This window comes from Scyliorhinus torazame, chromosome 3, assembly GCF_047496885.1.
Source record: "Scyliorhinus torazame isolate Kashiwa2021f chromosome 3, sScyTor2.1, whole genome shotgun sequence".
Taxonomy (NCBI): domain Eukaryota; kingdom Metazoa; phylum Chordata; class Chondrichthyes; order Carcharhiniformes; family Scyliorhinidae; genus Scyliorhinus; species Scyliorhinus torazame.
This window is the reverse complement of record NC_092709.1, coordinates 147,541,226-147,564,891: the sequence shown is the minus strand read 5'-3', so window position 1 is coordinate 147,564,891 and position 23,666 is coordinate 147,541,226. Positions and strand designations below refer to the sequence as shown.

General features: G+C 40.2%; 1 protein-coding gene across 5 annotated transcripts; it reads right to left on the bottom strand.

Annotated features, from left to right (window-relative positions):
* Positions 1-1,023: 1,023 nt before the first annotated feature.
* On the bottom strand, positions 1,024-22,517 carry LOC140408746 (uncharacterized). 5 transcript variants are annotated; one of them, XM_072496377.1, is made up of 2 exons: positions 22,229-22,517; positions 1,024-7,203 (listed from the first exon to the last, which is right to left on the bottom strand). In XM_072496377.1, exon 2 carries the CDS (start codon positions 6,875-6,877, stop codon positions 1,694-1,696), a length of 5,184 nt encoding a protein of 1,727 aa, XP_072352478.1. In that variant the 5' UTR covers positions 6,878-7,203; positions 22,229-22,517; the 3' UTR covers positions 1,024-1,693. The 5 variants fall into 5 exon arrangements, with proteins under 5 accessions (XP_072352478.1, XP_072352481.1, XP_072352477.1 ...); XM_072496380.1 differs by lacking the exon at positions 22,229-22,517 and adding an exon at positions 10,575-10,687; XM_072496376.1 differs by lacking the exon at positions 22,229-22,517 and adding an exon at positions 9,975-10,510.
* Between the last annotated feature and the right edge of the window lie 1,149 nt (positions 22,518-23,666).

Here is a 23,666-nt window from a genome sequence, read left to right as displayed (position 1 = left end):
ACGTCTTTTAAACAAAAGAAGATTTAAAGGGTGGAATTTAATGCTCCCCCAGTCAAACTGGGCAGCTGGTGGGGCCACACCACATGGACAACCCACCAGGTAATCCTTAACAATATGCCTGCAGACTGTCGGGTGCTTCCCTCATACTTGGCCAGGTTTTGCCCAATGAAGAGACCCACCAGCAGCAACTTGCGTGTGATGATCCTGCCTACCCTTTAAACCACCCTCCCCGGGTTCCCCTCACTGGACCCAATGATCCCACCTCACCTCCCTTTCTTCCCAGGCTCTGACAATCTTCAACCCTAGGCCTACTGCAGTCCCAGCAGCAGTCACCGCTCCTGGGGCAGTGCCGTTACTGGAGAGCTGCTGGTTTCTAATTGGCTGGTAACTGTCGGAGGTATGAAATTAACCCTGAAGACGCTGAGTGCCCCTTTGGCAAGTACCTGATTAGCATTAAATCATGTTTTGGGGCAGAATAGCCATGGCAGGATTGCCACTGGCTTTCCTGCAGTGGATGGGCCCACCCCTGCAACCCTGGGAACAGAATTCCCACTTAAACAGAATTCAAATTTTAATGGCTGCATCTGTAGGTACAGTCCATCAGTTATTGGACTAGTTTTAATAGATATAGGAGAAACAAATTGGAAAGCATGCAACAAGAAGAAAAATGTGATTTAAAATGATTAGTGAGGAATATGATAAAGAAGAAAACAAATTTGTAAAATTAAATATCCAAGTTAGTCAGATTCCAAGTTAGTACCAAACAAATAACCATACCAACTACAATTATGGTAACGGCATCAAATTAATTAAGAAAATATGACATACAAGGTTTCTTACAGCATTCAGGAATTGATACTAACGTGTTTAATATGACAGCCCAATCATTTAAAAATATTCTGATCAAATTACTCTGAAAGCTTTCTAATCTCCTATATGCTAGCATTAACCTCGAATATAACTATTACTGAATTCAAATATTGAGAAGTATACACTCATGAAAGACATTTTGAAATAGCTGTGAAAATTTCACCTAATTTTCTTTATTAAGACAAATATCAAACAACCAATATGCAAAAAGTATCAATTTTCTGAGAACAATTTCCTGTAGTGTTTAGTCTACTGGTACACAAGTAATGCTGTATACATCATCTATTCCTATACATTCCATAGTTTGACAAGAACACTTAAATGAGTTAATAAAATTACATTGTGCTGTTTTAATAAAACAAAATAGCACTTGCTGCACAATAGTGAGTTTTACTCAGGTCTACAAAATGTAAATATTAAACAACGGTAGAAGTTAGCAATGTGGAAGTTAAATGAATGAATCTTCAAACTTTAATACCTAATTTCTCCCAATACATCGTTGCAATTAGTACAATCACACAAGAACATTCAGATGTTCAATTGTGCACCTTTAATGACAAACGATGTTTCCTTTTTGATACAGCTTTACCCCACACTTTACCCAAGGAATAGCAGTTTGTGGCCAGCTTATCTTTCACTCCAAAAGATCAAACAAGTCAAAAAGAGAACACAGAAATCACGCTGAAAAAGGTGAACCAAAACGAATCAGTCCTTGTTCATTTTGAACTTGTGCGCATTCTGGGCCAAAATCAACTCTGAATCTTCAGCCTCAAGGTCTGACATCCCCTGATCTGTCATTCTAGATCTAATTTTCTTTGTACATTCATGATTCAGCCTCATTTTTTGTAATTTCTTGAATGGTGACAACATCATTCCAGTCCCGGGTGGCTTCCATTAAGTGACGTTGTCCATGAGCAATCCATTCTTCTTGACCACAAAACATCCGCCCACAAAACCAACAGTGAAATTTATACTGCAAATGCTCATCATGAACATTTTTTACTATTTGATAATTATTTTTATGAATCTTCTTCAGTTTCATTTTCAACATATGTCTTTCGTTCACTGGGCTGACTACCTTGCAGTTATGCAATTTGTCCAGTAAAATGCCTCCATTTTCAAATTCCTGCCTCTGATGTTTTTCCTTTAAATTAAGAGAAATAACAGTTCTCTCAGATAAAACCACCTTGAGTACATGTCCTCTGTACTTGCCTATTGTTTGCATTACATTAGCTACCTCTTGAACATCTACATCTGGATGGTTTAACACAACTACAGGCTGATTGCGGCGAGGGCATTTTACCAATTGACTTTCACGAAATGGTTTGAGCCTCAGTTTGCGGGCAGTCTTTAATACCTCATCATCATTGCTAACAACAGGAATAAGGCTGTCTTGTCTTCTTACTTTTTCTAATGGGATATCATCCTGTGTGTGATCAGGTTCTTTTTTTCTGGTATTTTTGCGTTTCAAAGGTACACCTGCACTGGACTTTAAGAGTCGGGGTTTCTGACGAGCAGCTGTCTTAACTGAAATAGTATTACATGTGTTTGCTCTGTCAACTGAATTAGAAGGTTGATCTTGGTTACTTTTCTCCTGGCATCTTACCTTAGAGGAACAATTTATTGAATTAGATTTGGCGCGAACTTTCCGCTTCTTTGTCGCAACTGATGCTCGCGTTTCTGATTTTCTTGAGGTGCTACATGAAACTGGTGTAAGGTTTTGTGACTGGTTGACAGATTGATAACTTACACTTGAAGCTTTCTGTTTGGAATCATCAGCAGCATTCAGTACTCGAAGCACAATGCCACTTGGAACAACTTTGTAAGTTGTTTCATGTTTAGCACAGTCAGTGTCTTGGACTAAGTAATCAGGAGGTGGTGTGTTCTCAAGGTTAACGTGGCTTTTAGTGGAACATAAAGGAAATACCGAAAAACAGGAAGAAGTCATTTCTGATTTGGACTGCATATATGGAAGAAGGAGATTTGGTAAATCTTGTTCCACAATGTTATTTCCAGAACCATTTTCACAAGGATAGTTTGGTACAATGTTCTCAATCTCAGCAGCATCCTGAGGATTAACAAAATCTACAGCCTCTTCAGACTGGCTAGATGTATCATCATCTTTATGGATACAAGGATGGGTTTTGCTGGTTTTATTCGAATTATTTAATTGAACTTTGGTGCGATTGCTTTGGTTGTCTACAACAGGTGAGGTTGACAATGAAGTATTTTGTAGTTTTGCTGTGGATGGACGTTTTACCTTTTCTGGGAGCTGCACAGTTTTGCCAAGACTAGTACTTATGCATTTAAGTTTCTCAGCGGCATCAGTACAGTTCACAATTTTAGGAACAGCAACTGAATTACAGCTTGAAGGAAACAAAGGGACTTTGCTTTGCAAACTAGGCTGGAGGCAGACTTTCAAAGAGGATGCACTAGTTATAGCTGTCTCTTCTTGTAGCTTTTCTGAGGAATTATAAATATTCTGGTGAAAGAAACTTAGCCCTGGACTGTTACTATTTGGTTTGAAACTCTTTGTAAGTGCCACTGGCAATTGATTAAAAGTTGAAATTTGCTGTTTAAAAGCATTTGACGTTAGTCCAGAGGAAGTAGATGTAACTAAAATGGCTTCACTGAAGTTGTGAGAAACTGAAGGCTCATCAACTCCATCTATAGCTGAAGGTAAAACATATTCAAGAGATTTATTTTGAAAAGGTACACCTACTGAGGAGAAATTTGGAAAAACATTGTTTTTTGGGAATGAGAAGGATTTTGTTTGGTTGTTTTGTGTCAAACCAGTTAATGGATTCCCAGTAATGCTAGGAACATTATTTGACATTTTCTGTACAAAGCTATGCATTTGTGTGCAACATTGCACTGCTGTATTGTTATTGCTTGTCGGAGACAGTCCTGAAGATAAACTGGCACTACTCTGATGTGCATCAAGCACATGGGCATTATCAACAAGCTGTTGGAATTGATTTGCTGAACTACCTGGAATCTCAACGAATGACATTGGTGGCACAGGAGCCAATGGTGGAAATAACGAAAGACACTTACTGAAGCTAACACCACTGGATAACTGAAATAGATTTCCATTTATCACTGGCGGGCATGATGTTGTAGTGAGGTCTTTTTTAGCTATCTGCAAACACACTGGATTCTTGTGACTTAATGATTCACTTATATGTTCTTTTTTCTCAAGGGGGACCGTGAAGCTTTTACTACTTTCCTGAGTCTGAGAACATAGGTTAGTTTTTAGGATTTCTTGTGTTGAGGTGAATGATGTACAATTGTTTTCTTGGTCATTATCCCATTGAATACTGTCTGGAAGATTATTAGTACCGCAACTAAGAGAAAACACTGAAGAAATTATAGGCCATTGTTTATCAACAGAAGGATCCTTAGTGGACTTGTCAGTATCTAGGTCACACTGATTACTGCAATCACCAAAGTCGGTATTAATTTCAATGTCTTGTGATGTGCCCTCCCTAACTATCATTTCATTATAATTTGCATTAATTTGATGCTTCCATTTATTCAATTGCTGATGAGGCAAGTCTGGTTTTATTCTGCTATGTTCACACTTTCCCAATGTACAATACGAATTGCTAACACAATGCACTTCACCTTGATCTGGAGTGGATGCAGATGCATTGCTATAAGTCTGTACTGCAGCAGAGCACATACTATGATGTTCAAATGTGCTTTGACAAGCTTCAGAATTGCTGGGTCCCTTATCGACAATACTGGCACATTGACATTTCAAATATTCTGCATCAAACATTTCTTTAGGTATAATTGCAGATGAACAGTTCAGTGTAATTGGATGATCATCACTGGATTTAGAAGCTGCTATTATGTCATTGCTGGATGAAGCCTTACAAATATCAAGTCGTTTACAGCTAGATGTGATACAATGCTGTGTATTTTCTTTAGATCCCTCATTTGGCAATGATTCAATTAATTTGATAGCAGTTTTGCAACTGGAGCCTATCAATCCTTGAGAATCACACAAATGTATATTTTTATTGGGCAATCTATCCACAGACTTAGGCAGCTGTACAAAGGATTTCTCAAAAGTTGCTTCAAAGTTAACATCTGCACCTTTATTGAATCTCGGTACATAAGATTGGTCTCCTTTTGAAATAGATCCCCGTCCTTTACTAGTAGCAACTTCAGAAGCTAAGTAAGTGTTTGTAATTTTTAGTGTTTCCTTAGATTCAGAAAACATTAATGACTCCTTATCAATTTGATTCAGGATCTCTTGGGTATCTGCATTCAAATCTTTCATCGTGATTTTGCTGCCAAAAGCCCCTTGCTCAAGATAATGCGTCACTTCACCCACAATATCTGGGGATGCAAGGGGAGCCCCGTTCTGTGAATCGCAGGTCAGGTTAGTTTCCATTGGTTCACTATATTGTGGCTGTTCTACAATTACATTTCTGTTCTGTTTTGGACTGCCTTTGTTTCTACTCTCCAATATGGAAGAGTTGCTACCCATAGGTTCTACATCAAACGAAGAATGAGGATTTGAAAAGAGCATTTTAGTATTTATTCCCATATTGTTCTGATCAACATCATTCAAAGGACCTGCACAGGGTAATTCATTGTGATCCACAATTTTTGTCAGCAGTGCAGGAGAATGATTTGACACATTGTTATTTTCAGGCTGTGCCATTTCTGTGTCCACATGTTGCATTTCTTGTGCTGGATGTGTCGGCCTTCCTGATTCTCCAACTGCTGAAACTTGTGGTATTAGTTTGAACACCAACTGTTGTTTCCCATTAACAGTTTTTATTTCTATTAGCTGAGCCAAACAGTTAGAAGGAATAACCATCTGTGCTGGAGCAACCAGCGTTAATGGTGTACCAGGCTGAACAGTGTGTTTAGAGCATGCAAGCACTTGTAGATGAATCTTTCTCACATCAATGGGAGAGCCATTCAAATGTTTAACATGTTGTATAATTGATTTATCCACATCTTCATTGGCACTGTTTATACCTGTCCCTGGAAGAACAGCAATATCCAAGTCTTGCACTTGACAAGAAGTGCCACTGGGATTAGAAGTCAAAGTTGCCGATTTTGTCACGCAATCATGTAGACTAATGTTAGCAGAATTCTCATGCTGTGTAACTTTGTTTGGTTTAACTTTGATGATGTTCAGAGGTTTGGAAAAAGCCTTCTTCTTATGGCCCTTCCTCATTGGTAGAACAAGTGCAGATCCACCATTTTTTATGATGTCTCTGTGTACTCCCTTGGTATGTTTCACAACATAATCCTTTCGGACTGCACCATAATCACAATACCTACACTTAAAAGGAAATGTTCCAGTATGCTGTACAGAGTGACGCTGAAATTCTCCCCTAGTGTAACAAACACGATCACATCGTCCACATTTGTACTGAATTTCTTCATGTCTCAGAACGTGCTTTTGAAATAGAAATGGATATTTTGTTGAAAACCTGCATTTATTACAATACAAGGTATTTGGCTTTAAATGCCTAGTTTTATGTAGTTCCACTTCTCTCGGCAAGTAGAGATCTCCCTTGCCGCCACCGAGTTCTGTGATTGACATTCTGTCCATTTTGTGTGAAAGTCCATGTACATTCATTTGTTCCACATCATCGACAGTGACTCCACATCTGCTACAGACAAATACAGGTTTGTCTTCGGGATGCTTTTGTTGGCAGTGTTCCAGAAGTTCTGTAAAGTTGAACTGCTGGATATCTTTGCACTTAACACAAAACATTAACATTTCATTTTTCTCTTGTCCACATCCTCCTTTTTGATCACAGATTTCTATTCTCTTTTTACTTAATCTCAAATTTTGTGTTGACTGCTGCTTTTTAGCACTCAAGTGACTCTTGACTGCTATGGTCTTCCTTGCAGTCTGCTTTCTTCCTAGACCACATTTTATTGAAACTTCCGAAGCACTGTAAGCAAAGCTCTTCTTCCCTGTAAGATCTTCTAATTTTGGCAACAGTACTTTTAACCATTTAAGTTGCATTTTTCAAGTGTTCTTAAATTTCAGCAGACTTTTCGAAATTTTGAAGGTAAGCTGTATTGCATTAGTTCTTCATTTGTGTCTTATTCCTTTACATTGCTCAAATTAATTCGAAAACTGGTCTACATAATCAGCTGCAGGGCTCTTTTATTTAAATTTTCACCACCTCAATAAAAATCCAAGTCATCGACTGCACTTTGAATGAAGAACATCCAGAAATTAAACTGGTTTCCTTTCTGCAAATGCTATTTGAGCAGCTTCTTTGCAACAGCCCCTGAATTTCAATACAGCAAGGATAGTCCGTCTTAAATACACTAGAATGCTTCCATCTATAACAAGAAAAATGGAAAACAAAATTAGGTTATAAAATATTGTATGGATTCTGAAAGTAGCCGCTTCACTAGAATCATAATACATTAAAAAATGAAGTAAAACTGGCATCCACCACAAAATGCTAAGTATTCATCAGCTAAAAGTTGTTTGGGAAAGCACAACATTTGGGAAGCCAAACTAACGATGCTCAGTTCTTAAATCTTTGAGTCCAATTGCCCATGTAGAGATTAAGGTGGGCTTCTCATGTCCCTCAATTCCCTTTCAAATTGGTATAAAGAAAAGGCTCAGGTATTGTATTTCTTAAATTCCAACTGAAACTTCCACATTATCCTCTTTTGGCAAAAATCAAGATGCAATAGATCAAATATCAGTGAATGTGAACACACCAACAATGAAAATTAGATGACCAAACAAAAACTTGCAAACACATGTCCTTATTTTGGGAAGAGGGCAACATACAAATTCATTTATAGAGAGTAATGACATCCAAATACAAAGTTGAACCTTAAAGTCAAATCTAAGTAAATTATATACAAAACAAAGCTTAAGTATGGTTGGAAGAGAACTGCAGGTAACAAGCAGAAAGAAAAACAGAGTTAACTTTTCAGGTCGATGATTTTTTACCAGAACTGGGAAGTGTTGAAGTGACGGTGGCAAAGGAACAAAAGGGAAGATCTGTGATAGTGTGAAAGATAGGAGAAATAAATAACAAAAGACTTGGTGAATTACCAAAGGGATTGGTAATGGGACAAGTAAAGAAACAAAAGATGCATCCAGAGGTCACGTGAAAAGCAGAATGAGGAACAACCACCCTCCAAAAGCAAGGTTAGAACATAACTAAAATCTGCAGAGAAAAAGGAAACAAAATAGGGGTTGAACTTCTAGTTTGAAATTGTTGACCTCAATGTTTGAGTCCAAAAGACTGTGAAGCGCCCAGTTGAAAGGTGAGGTGCTGCATCTTGAACTAACACTCAACTTCACTAGAACACTCCAGGAGACCATGGACCGATGTCAGTGCAAAAACAAGCTGGAGATTAAAATAATAGGCTGGGGATGCTGAAATCTGAAACAAAAACAGAAAATCCTGGACAATGCTATGACAAAGTCATCCAGATTAATAACATTAGCTCCCTTCTCCATAGATGCTGTCAGACCTGCTGAGATTGTCCAGTATTTTCTGTATTTGTTAAATAATAGGCGACTGGAAACTTGGGAACATGCTTGGAAACCGAAGAGGTATTCCACAAATATGTCACCTGATATGAGTTTGGTCCCCCAGCACGGAACATTATGAACAGTGGAAACAGTATGCTAAATTGAAATAAATACACACACATCACTGTTTTACCTGTAGCCGTTGACACTGAGGAAAAAAACAGGTTTAAAAAAAGAGGGCAAATGTTTCAACTCCTGCTCTTACATGGAATGATTCTGTTAGAAATGGAGGTGTTTTGGGAGTGACTAAGGTGGACCAGGCAGACATGGAGAGAACCGAATCTTTGGAACGCTGAAATGAGAGCGCAGCAGAAGATGTGCTTGGGGACAGTACTACGTAAGGTGATGGAGGACGAGCCATTGAATACTGAGACTGTTGAGATGGAATTTGAGCTGTGGGAAATGGGAAAGACACGGTCAAGGGTCAGTTGAGGGGTGTGGATTTCTCAGTTGAGGAAGACCTCATGAGTGCTCGAGAGTATTAATGTGTGTCCGTGTGTGTATGTGTGGGTGTTGGTGTGAGAAAGAGAGGGAGGAGGAAGAGAAAGTGGCCCAGGGAGTTTGGGACGTGAACTGTTCCCCCATAGGAGTGGAGGGGAGTGGGAAGACCATATCCGTGCGTGGAAGGTTGTGGAAAGGGCTGCAACCCTCGTCATGCCCTCGCGGGGATGGATTGTGACCACCCCTCTCCTCGCAGGGATAGATTGTGACCCCCCTCCCCTCACGGGGATGGATTGTGACCCCCCCCCCCTCCACTCGCTGGGATGGATTCTGACCCCCCACCACTCGCGGGCATGGATGGTGATCCCCCCCATCGCAGGGGATGGATTGTGACCCTGCCCCGTCACAGGGTGGATGGTGACACTCCCCCTCCCCTCGCGGGCATGGATGGTGACACTCCCCCTCCCCTCGCGGGCATGGATGGTGACACTCCCCCTCACGGGGGATGGATTGTGACACCCCCCCCTCGCGGGGATCGATTATGACACCCCCCCTCGCGGGGATCGATTATGACACCCCCCCTCGCGGGGATCGATTATGACACCCCCCCTCGCGGGGATCGATTATGACACACCCCTCCCTTCGCGGACATGGATGGTGCCCCCCCCCCCCTCGCAGGGGACGGATTGTGATACCCCCTCACGGAATGGATTGTGACACCCCCTCCCCTCACGTGGATGGATTGTGACACCCGCCCTCCCCTCACGAGGATGGATTGTGACACCCCCCTCCCCTCACGACGATGGATTGTGACACCCCCCTCCCCTCACGACGATGGATTGTGACACCCCCCAAGGATGGATTGTAACACCCCCCTCCCCTCCCCTCCCCTCACGGGATGGATTATGACACATCCCCTCGCGGGCATGGATGGCGCCCCCCTCCCATCACGGGATGGCTCGGAGCTGAGGAACTCAGCCCACCCTTCGGGTCAATTCCCCAAAATAAAAATTTCGGCAGCGGCGGCACCTCGAACGATAACGTCCGGTGAGCGCGCTTTTTAAAAAAAAAACTTAAAACGTTCCAATAAAACAACGAGAGCTCGACTCACCGACCCGAACAAAAGAGAGAGAGACCCACAACTGGTTTGGCTGCTGTAAGAAGGGACCCTCCCTTCCCGCTATCTTTCATTGTCAAATTTTCTCAATACAGATGATGGACAAATAGTCCCCGGGGAACTATTTGGCCGCCTCAGCACCGGCTCGACTGGCGGCGGCTCGCCGGCGGCTCGGCTTGGTGTCCCGCCGCCGGCTGCTCCTATTGGCTGCCGGCTGGAGTATAGAAATCTACTGGCGGCGGCGGTGGCCATGGCCAAGACTGAAACCAAAGTCAACACTCTTCACCCGTCCTCGGGCACACAGTGTACACAGTCCCAGCTCTGCATCGGTGCTGTGCACCTCTCAGGAAGCAGCATTGTGAACAAAAAGAACAATCGAGTTAAAAATAAAAATTATTCAAAACCCATCCTGAACACGCTTCTTCGCCCCTGTATTTTGTAAAGGATTAACACTCTCTCTCTCTTTGTGAGCTACAATAGCTCGTTGCATTAGATCGCAACTCCAAGATGCAGTCGCTGAACTCCACCTCCCTCAAACCAAAGTGACGATCGGGTACGTTGGCGCCAATGAAACGATTCTACCATTTTCCTTACCCGGTGGGGCTAATAAATCTCGAAATGCTGCGGAGCGGCAGCTTTGGCTTTGCCACAGGATCTGCACATGGCTGGCTTTCAGCTGCCAATAATTCAGCTGAAACTGATACCTCTTGGCTGGATGGCTACTCTCCCGAGGGGTTTGCTCTTTCAAAAGGAGTCCGGCTGCGGAATGCACAGAAATGCTCACAAGATATGTTTATCCAAAATGTAATGTCGAGGTTCAGAGATAGAATCCCATGTTTCACGAGGAGCCGCAGACGTGTAATTATTTATCGTGAATCTCGAAATGCTTTTAATCCGATTAAGCAGCCTCGAGCAACTTGCTCGGGGTTACTGGTAACAACTTTATCATTTGAAATTATCTGTTAGCACCGAAACTGGATTTTCTTTGAAGTGGCAAGTCGAGTAATCGATAATCCTAGTCAATACAAAAAACTATTAACCAACGCAATGCAAGGTTAACAGAACGTGTAAAGAGACCAGGTAGACTGAACGTTTTATACCCATCGTGGTGGTTACAAAAGTCTGTGTCATTAACAAAAAAACATTCCTCTCAAGAAGAATGATATTGGTTATTATTTATATTGCAGTTCAGTAACTTTAAACAAAATAATTCGCAATAAGGACAATTTGCAATCTATATTCGACAATGTTTTAAGGGACAACATATCTTCGCCATCTCAGATTTGACTTCAATGTGTACTCCCAACTAGGGGAGAGCTGGACCAAACAAAATTAAACCAAGCCATATGGGTGGCCCGGCACTCTGACGCAACGTGGGCGAAAACGCCGGGGGAAACTTTCTTTATTGGTTTCTATTCCATTTGAAGTCACGACGAATGGTCAGGAAAGGTCACCCTCATAAGGGCAGAGGCTCAATGCTTTCAGAATACATTGTGCATGGGCTGTGCTGGGAAACAAAGGGAAAACAGAATAAGAAAATATTTAGTGACTGATTATGATGATCATCCTCATGATGCTTATCAGTCAAATACGTCCAAGAGCTTGCCGGTGTTTTTTAAGTCCAGAATTAATGGCTTATTCCAAAGTGGTGGAGATGCCGGTGTTGGACTGGGGTGAGCACAGTAAGAAGTCTTAGAACACCAGGTTAAAGTCCAACAGGTTTGTTTCAAATCAGTAGCTTTTGGAGCACTGCTCTTGCCTCAGGTGAATGAAGAGGTATGTTCCAGGCACACATATATATATAAAGACAAAGTCAAAGATCCAAGACAATGCTTTGAATGTGAGCATTTGCAGGTAATTAAGTCTTTACAGGTCCAGAGATGGGGGTAACCCCAGGTGAAAGAGGTGTGAATTGTCTCAAGCCAGAACAGTTGGTAGGATTTTGCAAGCCCAGGCCAGATCGTGGGGGATGAATGTAATGCGACATGAATCCAAGGTCCCAGTTGAGGCCATACTCGTGTGCGCAACTTGGCTATAAATTTCTGCTCGGCGATTTTGCATTGTCGCGCGTCCTGAAGGCTGCCTTGGAGAACGCTTACCCGGAGATCAGAGGCTGAATGCCCTTGACTGCTGAAGTGTTCCCCGACTGGAAGGAAACATTCCTGCCTGGCGATTGTCGTGCAATGTCAGTTCATCCGACAACTAGTGATTTGAAACAAACCTGTTGGACTTTAACCTGGTGTTGTAAGACTTCTTACTGTACTTATTCCAAAGGGTCAGATGTCCCATCTCAAGCAAATACAAAATAGGATATACAAATACAAAAGATCTTGATGGCAAATTCGAGCAGATGAAACAATCCAAGCACTTGCTTCAATAAATATTGACAAGCGACATTGTACCAAGGTAGGGCTTTACAATATTTTCTATGATTTAGTCAATTAACCTTTTTTCATTTACGAGAGCTCTGGTACAATTCAATTGTTCAAGCTGAGTATCACGATCAGCATCAGTTCACGGAGAGCCTGACAGCGCCATTGGCGATTTTCTTGTCCATCCCTCACTTTAAAGTTCTACCATTTGAGCCAGACAGCAAACTTAACATTTTCAATGTTAACATGAGACTTTGGTACTTCATGTCCTAGGCAAATGTTTCAGTTCATTAAATGGGTGTGGTCCTCATTTTTTTAGGATCGACTTCAGTGCTGTATTACTGCTAGACAGCTAGGTCATATTTCAATTTAATTTAAAATTTTTTAACATGAATTCCATGTCACTCAATTGCTGCATTTTCCATTCCAGGGGTTTCCAGTAAGGGGTGACTTGATGAAATGTTGATCGTTTTGAAGGGCATGGTTAGAGCTTCAGGACTTTTCTTTTTAAAGTACAGGGTTATGAAAGGCACTATCAGAATTCATGTTTTAAGCTGTGATCATGTCAACATTTTAGAAAGATCATAGAATTTACCGTGCAGAAGGAGGCCATTTGGCCCATCGAGCCTGCACCGGCTCTTGGAAAGAGCACCGTACCAAAGACCACACCTCCACCCTATCCCCATAACCCAGTTACCTCACCCAACACTAAGTGCAATTTTAGATACTAAGGACAATTTAGCATGGCCAATCCACCTAACCTGCACATCTTTGGACTGTGGGAGGAAACCGGAGCACCCGGAGGAAACCCACGCACACACGGGGAGAACGTGCAGACTCCGTACAGACAGTGATCCAAGCCGGGTATCGAACCTGTGACCCTGGAGCTGTGAAGCAATTTTGCTAACCACTATGCTACTGTGGTAATCTAACCCCGATTAGATTAGTGCTTGAAGATGAATGAAGGCATGTGAGATTCGGATTATTACTCACAGAATATACACCATTATTGATTGTTTACGCCAAACAGCTATTTTGTGGAAAAACAGCTGATCTAATTTTTTTCCAATACTCAGGACTTTAAGAATTAATTAAGTCTCTGAAAGATACAATACAAACTTTTTTTTTAAATCTCAATTTTTTCACGTCTCAACTCATTAGTTAAGGAATAGACTAGACCAAGTGTTTGCAACAGACCATCTTTTGGAAAAATAAATAAGCTGTTCAAAACTTGTTATTAAAAAGGACCAGAACTGTTGATGTAATTTGAATGAAATGAAAATCGTTTATTGTCACAAGTCGGCTTCAAATGAAGTGACTGTGAAAAGCCCCTAGTCGCCACATTCCGGTGCCTGTTCGGGGAGGCTGGTACGGGAATTGAACCATGCTGCTGGCCTGCTTTGGTCTGCTTTAAAAGCCAGCGATTTAGCCCAGTATGCTAAACCAGCCCCAATTTTAAACCAAAATACTCTGATCGTATGTAGCTTGGGACAAATTTAACAATTAGAAATCTAGGAATGGAAAACAAATTAGTTATTTACCTCTTGTGGTATTTTTAAATATTGGTATCTTAATTTTGATATAATCTGGCATCCTACAAATTTAACACTGATTTGTTAGTAATCAAGTACACAAAGATCAAATCAAGCAAATATTTGAAAACACTGATTTGTTACTAATCAAGTACACAAAAGATCAAATCAAGCAAATATTTGCAAATTCTTTTTGTATTTGTGTCACTATTTTGGTGCTAATGGGGTTTTCTGAGCCTCATTTGCATGTTGGCCATTTTAGCAATGACAAAGCAAAAACCATGTAGTAAGAGTGCAAATTTAAATTGTCTGCCGAGAAAGGCCTCATAAAAAAACTATGCATATATTATGCAGGTGTAAGGATTGCTTTAAAAGTCGAATATTTATTTCTGAACACACCACTATCTAAATTGATTGTTTTTCTAGGTTCTATTTCTTAAAATCAAAGGTTGGGAGAAAACCAGAGGATGTAAGCCCCCAAGGTACGCTAGTAAACTTTAGAGGATAAAAAACAATCACTATATGTATTCAGGAATTCAAATACAATTAATCCAAAATTCCATGGCAAAATAAAATGATTCTGTTGTAAATGGATAGCTTCAATGAAATGATAAATACTTCAATTAAAATATTTATATTCCATTTAACATAATTAACCCTCCCACATTTGCCTGCTTGCAATTGAAGGTGTGCTGTTCCCCTGATCCCCAAGAAGTTCTGTTACAGTAAAAAGTTAATTTGTTTTACGGCAGGAGACTACTCTGTGACACAAGCCAGCTATCATGATGTGGCTGGAGAGAATAGTTAGGGAAAATGTTCACACTGGAGGAAGGATCAAGAACAAGAGGTAATTAGCAAAAGTAGCAATGGAGACATGGGGAGAAACCTTTTCACATAGCAAGTGGCTAAGATCTGGAATGCACTGCCTGAGAGTGCGGTGGAGGTAAGTTTAATCAAAGCATTCAAGGGGGGACTAAATTATTGTCTGAAATGGAATGTACAGGATTGTGGGGAGAAGGCGGTGGAGGGGCTTGGGATTGCACTAAGTGCATTGTTCATTCAGAGAGTAGACACAGATTTGATAAACCAAATGGCTTCCTTCTGCATTGTAACAAAGCTGTGATTCATTTACTTTGGTAGATCAGGCCTCACCATGCTGTAAAATGAACATAGGACTTAGGAACAGGAGTAGACTATTCAGCCCTTAGACTTTGAATGTTAACCAAAGGCAGGGGTGGGAAAACACATTAATATACCATTTTGCAGTGATTTCTGCTCCTTTAATAGAATCCCAACAGTGCAGGAGGCCTTTCGGCAGATCAAATCTGCACCACTCCTCTAAAAGAGCACTTCACCCAAGCCCATTCTCCACCTTATCCCAATAACCCCTTTACCTAATCTACATATCTTTGGATATTAAGAGGAAATTTAGCAAGGCCTATCCACTTAACCTCCACATCTTTGGACTGTGGAAGGAAACCAGACCACCCGGAGGAAACTCACGAGACACGAGGAGAATGTGCAAACTCCACAAAGGCACCCAAGGCCGGAATTGAACCAGGGTCCCTGGCACTGTGAGGCAGCAGTGCCAACCACTGTACCATTTTAAAGCATAGGAAAGTTTCTATGCAGTTGCTGAAGTTTTGTGGTTTCTTGCATCTTGCTGAAACCACGTGAAACAAAAATAAATCAGCAGCATGCAGTTATCTGCAAGTCTTTACGTATTACTAATTTAATAGAAATTTTGAATAGGATAACTATTACCTGCTCATATACTGTAGTAAGGACAACAAAGCTGTCCAACAGTCATCATGGGGTGGATATCTCAACATAAGCTTTTAGGGGCCAGACTAAGTTTAAATCCATGAATCTCAATATCACCAGTGACTTCTACTAACAGATCAAAATGAGTTGATTTGGAATTCATCCTCTATGAGGTAAAAGCACCAAGTGCAGCCCTTTGCAAATTATCAAACCCCCAAATGTAATATACAAGCGCAAATAAAACAATCAATTTACTAAAATTGGGAATTACAGACGATACATCTCTGACCCAAATCATAAACAATTGAAAAACCTATTTGCACATTACGCCAGCAACAGTACAGCTAATTATTGCATGCCTATATCAGATTCATTATATTCACCTATTTAAGTAGTGATGTGCAGCTATAACTATCTGGATAAATTCAGGAGCAGTGCCAGTTTCCAATTGTTCCTTTCAACTAAATGCAGTTTCCAGTATGTTCTTATTTGGCCAGTTTCAGTTCACTGTAATGTCAGCAGATCTGTTACTGATATTTAAAAGTAAAGTGATGATTAATATTAAATAATCTTTTATTAGAATTATATTACGGGAGTTCGAGCACTGCTAAAATATGACTGCCAAACTTTGATATTTCAATTACTGAATCTGTAATAGTGCATTCACAAAAGGTCAACTTTCACAAAAAGGAAGTCAGAAATAGCAATACAAACAGTAAAGGATGTAATCATACATGATACTGTCACGCAGGCATAAACATATGGGTGAATGTAACTTCTCGTCCTCAAAGTGCTCGTACAGACATTTGATCTGCTTTCACTCTCATATTTATATTTATTTCTATAAATGTTCTGAGCTTAAAATTTACCTTCAAAGGAGAAAAAATTAATGTACTATAAAATGTTGTGAGTAAGTGAAACTGTTCCTTCTGATACTGAACTGTAATGTATTCGATTGTTAGCACTGGAATTCAATGACTGCATCTTTTACAATGGAAGACAGATAATTTCACTTGAAATCTCTGATTATGACTGAAAGTTACTATTTAAAACAAGAAATTTGAGAGTTATGGTTTTCTCAATCAATTTTCAGATAGTACTTAGTTTTTTGAAGGGGACAGTCTCCTACAGTCATGCTGTTCTGACATCAGTTTGATTCTCATTTCCTATTTTCTCTACGCACCACTAAAACCCAGACTTTCTGCCACAAAAGATCCTTCCCAACTTAAAAAAAGTCTTCTAAAATCTAGTCAATTATACTTCTGACCCTCACTTTAACTTGATTGTTCCTCTTTTGCAGCAGGCACTTTTTCCATTTGATTTTTCAAGTGCCTTGGGTCATTTTACCATGCTTCTAGGAGTGCTATGTGGAAATGCAAGCTGTCAATGTTAATGTTCTAGGGTTCAGCTTGGAATTAATAACTTATCAGTTAAGAAATCCGTGAAACGGTCTATGATTTCTCAGCAAATAGTGAGCATACACACATCCTACAACTCCACCATACTGTAATACCAAAAAAAAAGTACTTATTTATTGAATTCACATGGTCAATGAGGACATTCAATGAATAACCGTTTTTGGTTAAAAATATTTTTAACAATGTGGCTGATTGTCCAGTGTGACTATCTTTTTCAAATAAAAGTCCCCTGCATCACACCATTGACCATGAATGAGAAGAATTCCTCTCCTAAGTCTTTCTGTAATCTGCTAAATTAGTGATACTTATAGCAATCAGCTGAGAGTGGGAACACAATTGTGTTCAGCATCTGGAGCATGCCAGCACTGGCAACTAGAGCTGTGTTAACACAATAAAAAGGTGGCATTCTTTCTCTCCATATCTTTAGCAGTACACAAACAAAATTAAGGCCTATGCTGCTCCCAGAAGTTTAATAAATGGCTAAATATTCAAAGAATTTGCTCAAAACTATTTGTTTTAGGTTTATTGTGAAACCAAAAGTGATGCTTGGCATATTAAAAGAGATATATAACAATTTGAATTTGGCCCATTTCTCATCTAGAAATACAAGAAGCCACTCTATTATGGAAGTCCAGTTCAATTTCACAATGACTAAATGGCTATATTTGTCTGAATGTAGATTGTTAATATCAGATTATCAATAGTCTTAAGTCCAGCCATTCACCATGGTTTGTACAAGACTTCCCAGTCAAGCTTGTTCTGTGAAGCTGAGCTTCCACCTTATTTCATAAACATGCACGCTTGTAAGTTTTCTTTGCATACATACAAGATAATCCAATTGAATTGCTATTGCTCAAGCAATTGGCAGCTGGAGGAAAAGTAAAACAGCTGTATCATATAAGCAACAGCAACTTCCAACTGTAACCATAGTAACACATAGCCCATAACGATCACTGAGCTTTTTGTCTTTTCAGTTTACTGGTATGTCCAAATTTTACAGTGCATTCCAAAATCATCAATTGAAGGAAATCAGGGAGGAAAATAGGTGTAGATCAATTAGCCTCTTGGACATGTTCCGTGGGAGCAGGGCTGATTTGTGGCCTAACTCTACATACCCTCCTTTGACCATTTTAAAATTCACAATTAATCTAGCATCAATTGTCATTTGTAGGAGAGTTGTAAACTTTTACAATCCTTGGTGTACAGAAGCGTTTCCTAATTTCACACTGTAAATGTCTAGCTCTAACATTTAGACTGTGCCTCCTAGTCTTAGACTTCCCAATCAGTGGAAATAATTTCTTTGTATCTACCTCATCTGTTGCCTCACTATCCTGAAACTTCAATCGAATCACCACTTAACCTTATAAATTCTAGGGAATACACAACCTTACATTATGTAATCTCTCCTGGTAAAGCTACACTGCACTCCCTCTGAGATCAGTGATATCCTTCTGAGGATATGGTGCCGAACTGCTAACAATATTCCAGGTGTGATCGAATTAGTGTTTTGTATTGCTAAAGCATGATATGTGTCCCTTGCATTCTAGTTCTTTAGATATAGAGACAAGCATTTTCTTAGTCTTTTTGATTGTTTTCAGTATCAGTTAATGCCATTTTAATGATCTATGTACCTGAACCCTCTTGTTTCTAATTTTGCACCATTTAGAAAATAGCCTGTTTTAGGTCCAAAATGAATCCATTTGTCACGGTTTTGACCATTCATTCAATCTGTCAATTGGATGTGTGGTTTTCTACTTCATCATCTAACTGATAATCAATATGGTGAATAGTTGAGACTCCATCACAGATCCTTGCAGATGATTAGTCATATTCTGCCTCTCAGAGTACCTGCCCATTATCCTTACACCTGTCTCCTCCCACTCAGCAAGTTCTTAACCAGGCTAATAATTTTCCTTCAAATCTATGAACTTCAACCTTAGCTAATAATCCCTTCTTTATCACATGTCCTCTGGAAGCACATATAAATAATATTTATGTTATTATGATTGTGAAAGTGAAAGTAATTCATATTAGTTTTTTTTTTAAGTAGCATGGGAGAATTAACAGGATTGAAAGTTGATAAATCCCCTGAACCTAATGATTGAAATCGCAGAGTGTTGTAGGACGTGGCTGTAGAGGTGATAGATGCATTGGTGGTCATCTTCCAAAATTGTTTTGATTCTAAAATGGTTCCTGAAGGTTGGAAGGTAGCAAATGTAGCCCCGCTATTTTAAGAATGGAAGAAGAGAAAATGGGACTCACAGACGGATTAGCCTGATATTGTGGAAAATGCAAGAATCTATTAGAATGGACGCAATAACTGGGCATTTAGAAAATAATGGTAAGTTTAGACAGATTCAACATGGGTTTACAAAAAGGAAATAATGTTTGACGAACCTTTTTTTGGAGATTTGAAGATGTAACTAACAGAAAAGATTAGGGGGAAATCAGTGGATTTGGTGTATTTGGATTTTCAGATGGCTTTCAAAAACGTTGCACATAAGAGGTTAGTAAACAAAATTAATGCACATGGGACTGTGGGGTAATATACTGGCATTGATTGAGAATAGATCAATGGCAGAAAGCAGATATAAACAGGTCATTCTCAAGTTGGCAGGCTGTAGCTGGTGGGGTATTGCAAGGGTCAGTATTGGGGCCCTGCTATCCATAATGTTTATCTGATGTTTTCCATTCCCTAGCCACAGACTCCAAAAATCTTCCTTCATAATTGTGAGGCTGAAACAGACTGTTTGCAACCTATTTGATCCTGAGCTGAAGTTGCAATAACATATCCACAGCATCTTCAAGACTGCCCATTTTCACCTCCATAACATCACCCATGCCTGCCCCTGCCTCAGTTCATCTGCTGCTGATAGCCCTCATTCACGCCTTTGTTACCTCTAGATATGAATCTTCCAATGCATGCTGACAATCCTCCCATGTATTATCCTCTAAACTTGGGGTAATCCAAAACTCCATTGCATGGGTCCTAACTGAGACCAAGACCTGCTTACCCATCATCCTGTGCTCGCTGATATACATTGACTCCTCACTAAGCAATTTAAATTCTCCTCCTTATTTTCAATTCCTTCCAGGGTCTCAACCTTCTGGAATTCCACCAACCCCACAATCCTCCAAATTATCGGCACTCCTCTAATTCTAGCCTCTGAACATCCTAGATTTTAATCGCTTCACAGTGTCACCATGCCTTTATCTGTCTAGTCCCGAAGCTCTGAAATTCCCTCAAAAACTCACCCACTCTCTTTCTTTGCTTAAGCCCCTTCTTCTATTATCAAAGTTTTAGGCATTTGCTGCAAAATCTTCTTACATGACTGGTGTCAAATTCTGCTTGATAACACTCATATGAAATGCCTTGGGACATTTTCTAATGTTAAAGTTACTATATAAATCCACATTATTGAGGAAATCTGTTGGTCAATTTGTACACAGTGCATATGGTCCCACAAACAACAATGAAATGAATAACCAGGTGAACTTCTTTTCATTATGTTAATTAAGGGATAAACATTGGACAGGAGAGATGAGAAACTATATTTAGAAGGATAAATTGGACTACTGCTACAGGGGCAGAGAAGGCCAAGAGGAGAGTTAACAGAAGTTAGGAAAATTATGAAAGGTTTTAACAGAGCCAATAGTGAAAGATTGTAACTCCTATAATGAGAGAATGAGAAGTCAATGATTTCAAATTGCCACAGTGATGGGTTAGATATGAAAAAGATTTAGCATTTTATTGATAATTCAGGCTGAAACATACATCATAGAATCCTATTGTGAGTAGTGAAACAGTAAAATACATAATTATTTTACAAAAAGTAAGTGAAAAATGATAGAACGGAAGTATAACATAGTTTTTAAGTCGCTGCATTATTCCTGAACTGATCATGAGAAAATGAGCAAGATACATCACATCTTATTTATATGTGTAGGTGGCAAAGAAGGGTCAATTTTAGCATAACTATATTTCCCTTCTCTCACTCATCAATACATTTTCAACATTCAATGTATGAGTTCACAAGTGGAGAATGACTACTTGGGCAACCTGTTGGAATTCTCCCAATGGAACGGAGCTACCGGAGTCACTAACAGCAGGAAGGATGGAAAGTGAAATGGAATGTGCATGATGGAGGTCAGTTTAAAAGGCTATTTGCATTGGGCAGAGGCCCATTAGTCACATAATATCAGAGTATTTCAGAAATAACCAACTACAAATAAGCCAAACATAAGTCAGTCCAATCAAAAGAAAATCAATATACATCACATTCATTAAAATAAAACAATTCTTCAAAGTGTAGCAATGACATGGAGTTCTGTGATTGTAAATGTTAGATACGTCATCAGGCTTCAAAAATATCTGAAACAAAATACCCCAAATCTAATCGTGGATACATCACATGGATTTTTATTCTAGTGTTTAGATGACGCGTATCTTGCGAAGGGCTTGATAAACATTGTTGTCGTCTAATCTTCAGGCCATCAGATTTCAACAAGACATTTCGATCTGTGTTCTGCAGGCATCGCTATTCCTAACCCTCCCCAAATCTCTTACTAAAACCTAACACCCTTTCCAAATCTTCAAGCTTTCTTTATGTTTCAAGTGTACGTCCCGTACAAAATAATTTATTTTTCTAACAGTAAGGTGAGAAATTGAGGGCATTTAATGTATCACTGCGATTGCAATTACACATCGTTTGCCAAACTATCTTCCGATGTTTGTTTGCACCACGTTATTTGCTCACTCATTGACCATGAAGCGACATGGAATATTTGCCTTAGCGATCATCCATCGAAAACAAACTCGGGGAAGGTGGATTACTGATCAGTTGTTTGGCAGAGACGTCAGTGAAAACCTCAGATTGCCCGAAACTTTGCGCTGGAACACGAGGATCCGATTGGCTGCCTCGTGACTGAAAAACACAAGTAGATTTCTACTGCTGAGGCTTAGAGAGAGAGAGCAAACTGTTGGCGTCAACACAACTTTAGGCAGGAATCAACAACCCTTTCTCCAATAACTAGCTTTGCTGTTGTTTTTGGACTAAACCCTCTTCTCACCCGAAGGTTTTGCCCGGTCTGCAGAAACAAAGCTGCTGCTGTCTCACCAAGCCAACACACTCTCCCCGTCCAAACCGTCAGAAATTACTCACTCCGTCCAGTAGACAACTGGCCACATCGCACCGCATCACTCTCCCTTCAATTCAACGAGAACCCAAGAATCAGTCTGCCTCTCGCGCCATTTTAATTCCCGTTTTCCCTGAACAACAACGGGAAGGTTTTTTTCCTCCCCCCTCTGGTCCCTGGCGACGGCGGCGACGACATGTACAGCTGGCAGTGGGTCGTCAGTTCATCTCCCACCAGCCAAGAGTGCGTTGACTCCGTCAGCGCAATAAAAACTTGCTTAAAGTGGAAACAGAGATACAGCAATGCAAAATATGTACTAGCTCAGGAATTCATCCTTGCCAGTATTGCAAAAACTAGTTGCACTATTTGATGGGCGCAGGGATACCATTCTGCATACTTTCCGTAACTCAGAGCTGTCATTTTCCTCTATGTTTATTTTGTATACAGTATAAACTTCCAGGCCAGGCTATGTCAATACCAAATGCGGACAAAACGCACTTTTTGTGCACTATAGAAAATAAGTACTCTAGTCTAACTGGTCCTTCTTCAAATACAGGCTGCCTGAAACAGAGTTTCTGGATTGAGTGCCACTTTTATTTGTTGTGAGCAGATTAGAGTCGTTCAATTTCCAACATCTGCTTTATTTTAGATGATGAATTTCAATGTGAAACCTAACAGGATTTAATAAAATGTTTCACAAAACAATGTCTTAAAACAACAGTTTTTTAATACCAGCAAACTACCATGAGTTCAGACTTTTAAGCTTATGTTGGTACAAGCGTGAATCTATAGAATCTCTACAGTGCAGAAGGAGGCCGTTCGGCCCATGGAGTCTGCACCAACCCTCCGAAAGAGCACTTTACCTAGGCCCTCGCCCTATAGTCCTAACCTGCACATCTTTGGACACTAAGGGGCAATTTAGAATAGCCAATCTACCTAACCAGCATATCTTTGGACTGTGGGAGGAAACCGGAGCAACCAGAGGAAACCCAGGCAGTTACGAGGAGAAGATGCGAACTCCACACAGCCACCCAAGGCCGGAATCGATCCCGAATCCCTGGTGCTATGATGCAGCAATGCTCACCACCATGACATCCTGTAATGGCTTGTTCTCACTGCACTGCTAAATATAAACCAGCATCTACTTCTAATCATGTTGTGCCACACATTCTCCGTTATTTGCAAGAATTTTACACAAATAAATAAACAAAGAAAATGTGTTCCATTTTACAGCGATTGGCAGCACATTATTCTTTTTGGTGTAGAATTTCCCTTCATTATCAGATCAGAAGTGGAGATGTTCGCTGGTGATCGCATTGTTCAGTACTATTAATAATTCCAGGTTCTGGGGGATTTTTCAGGGTATAAATTGAACATGGGGAAAAGTGAGTTGTTCGTGGTGCATCCAGGGGAGCAGAGCAAGGAAATAGAGGATTTACCGTTGAGGAAGGTAATAAGGGACTT

Bases quoted from the DNA above. Each gene is read 5' to 3' on its own strand.
- LOC140408746 (XM_072496377.1), bottom strand. From the start codon at position 6,877: ATGCAACTTAAATGGTTAAAAGTACTGTTGCCAAAATTAGAAGATCTT.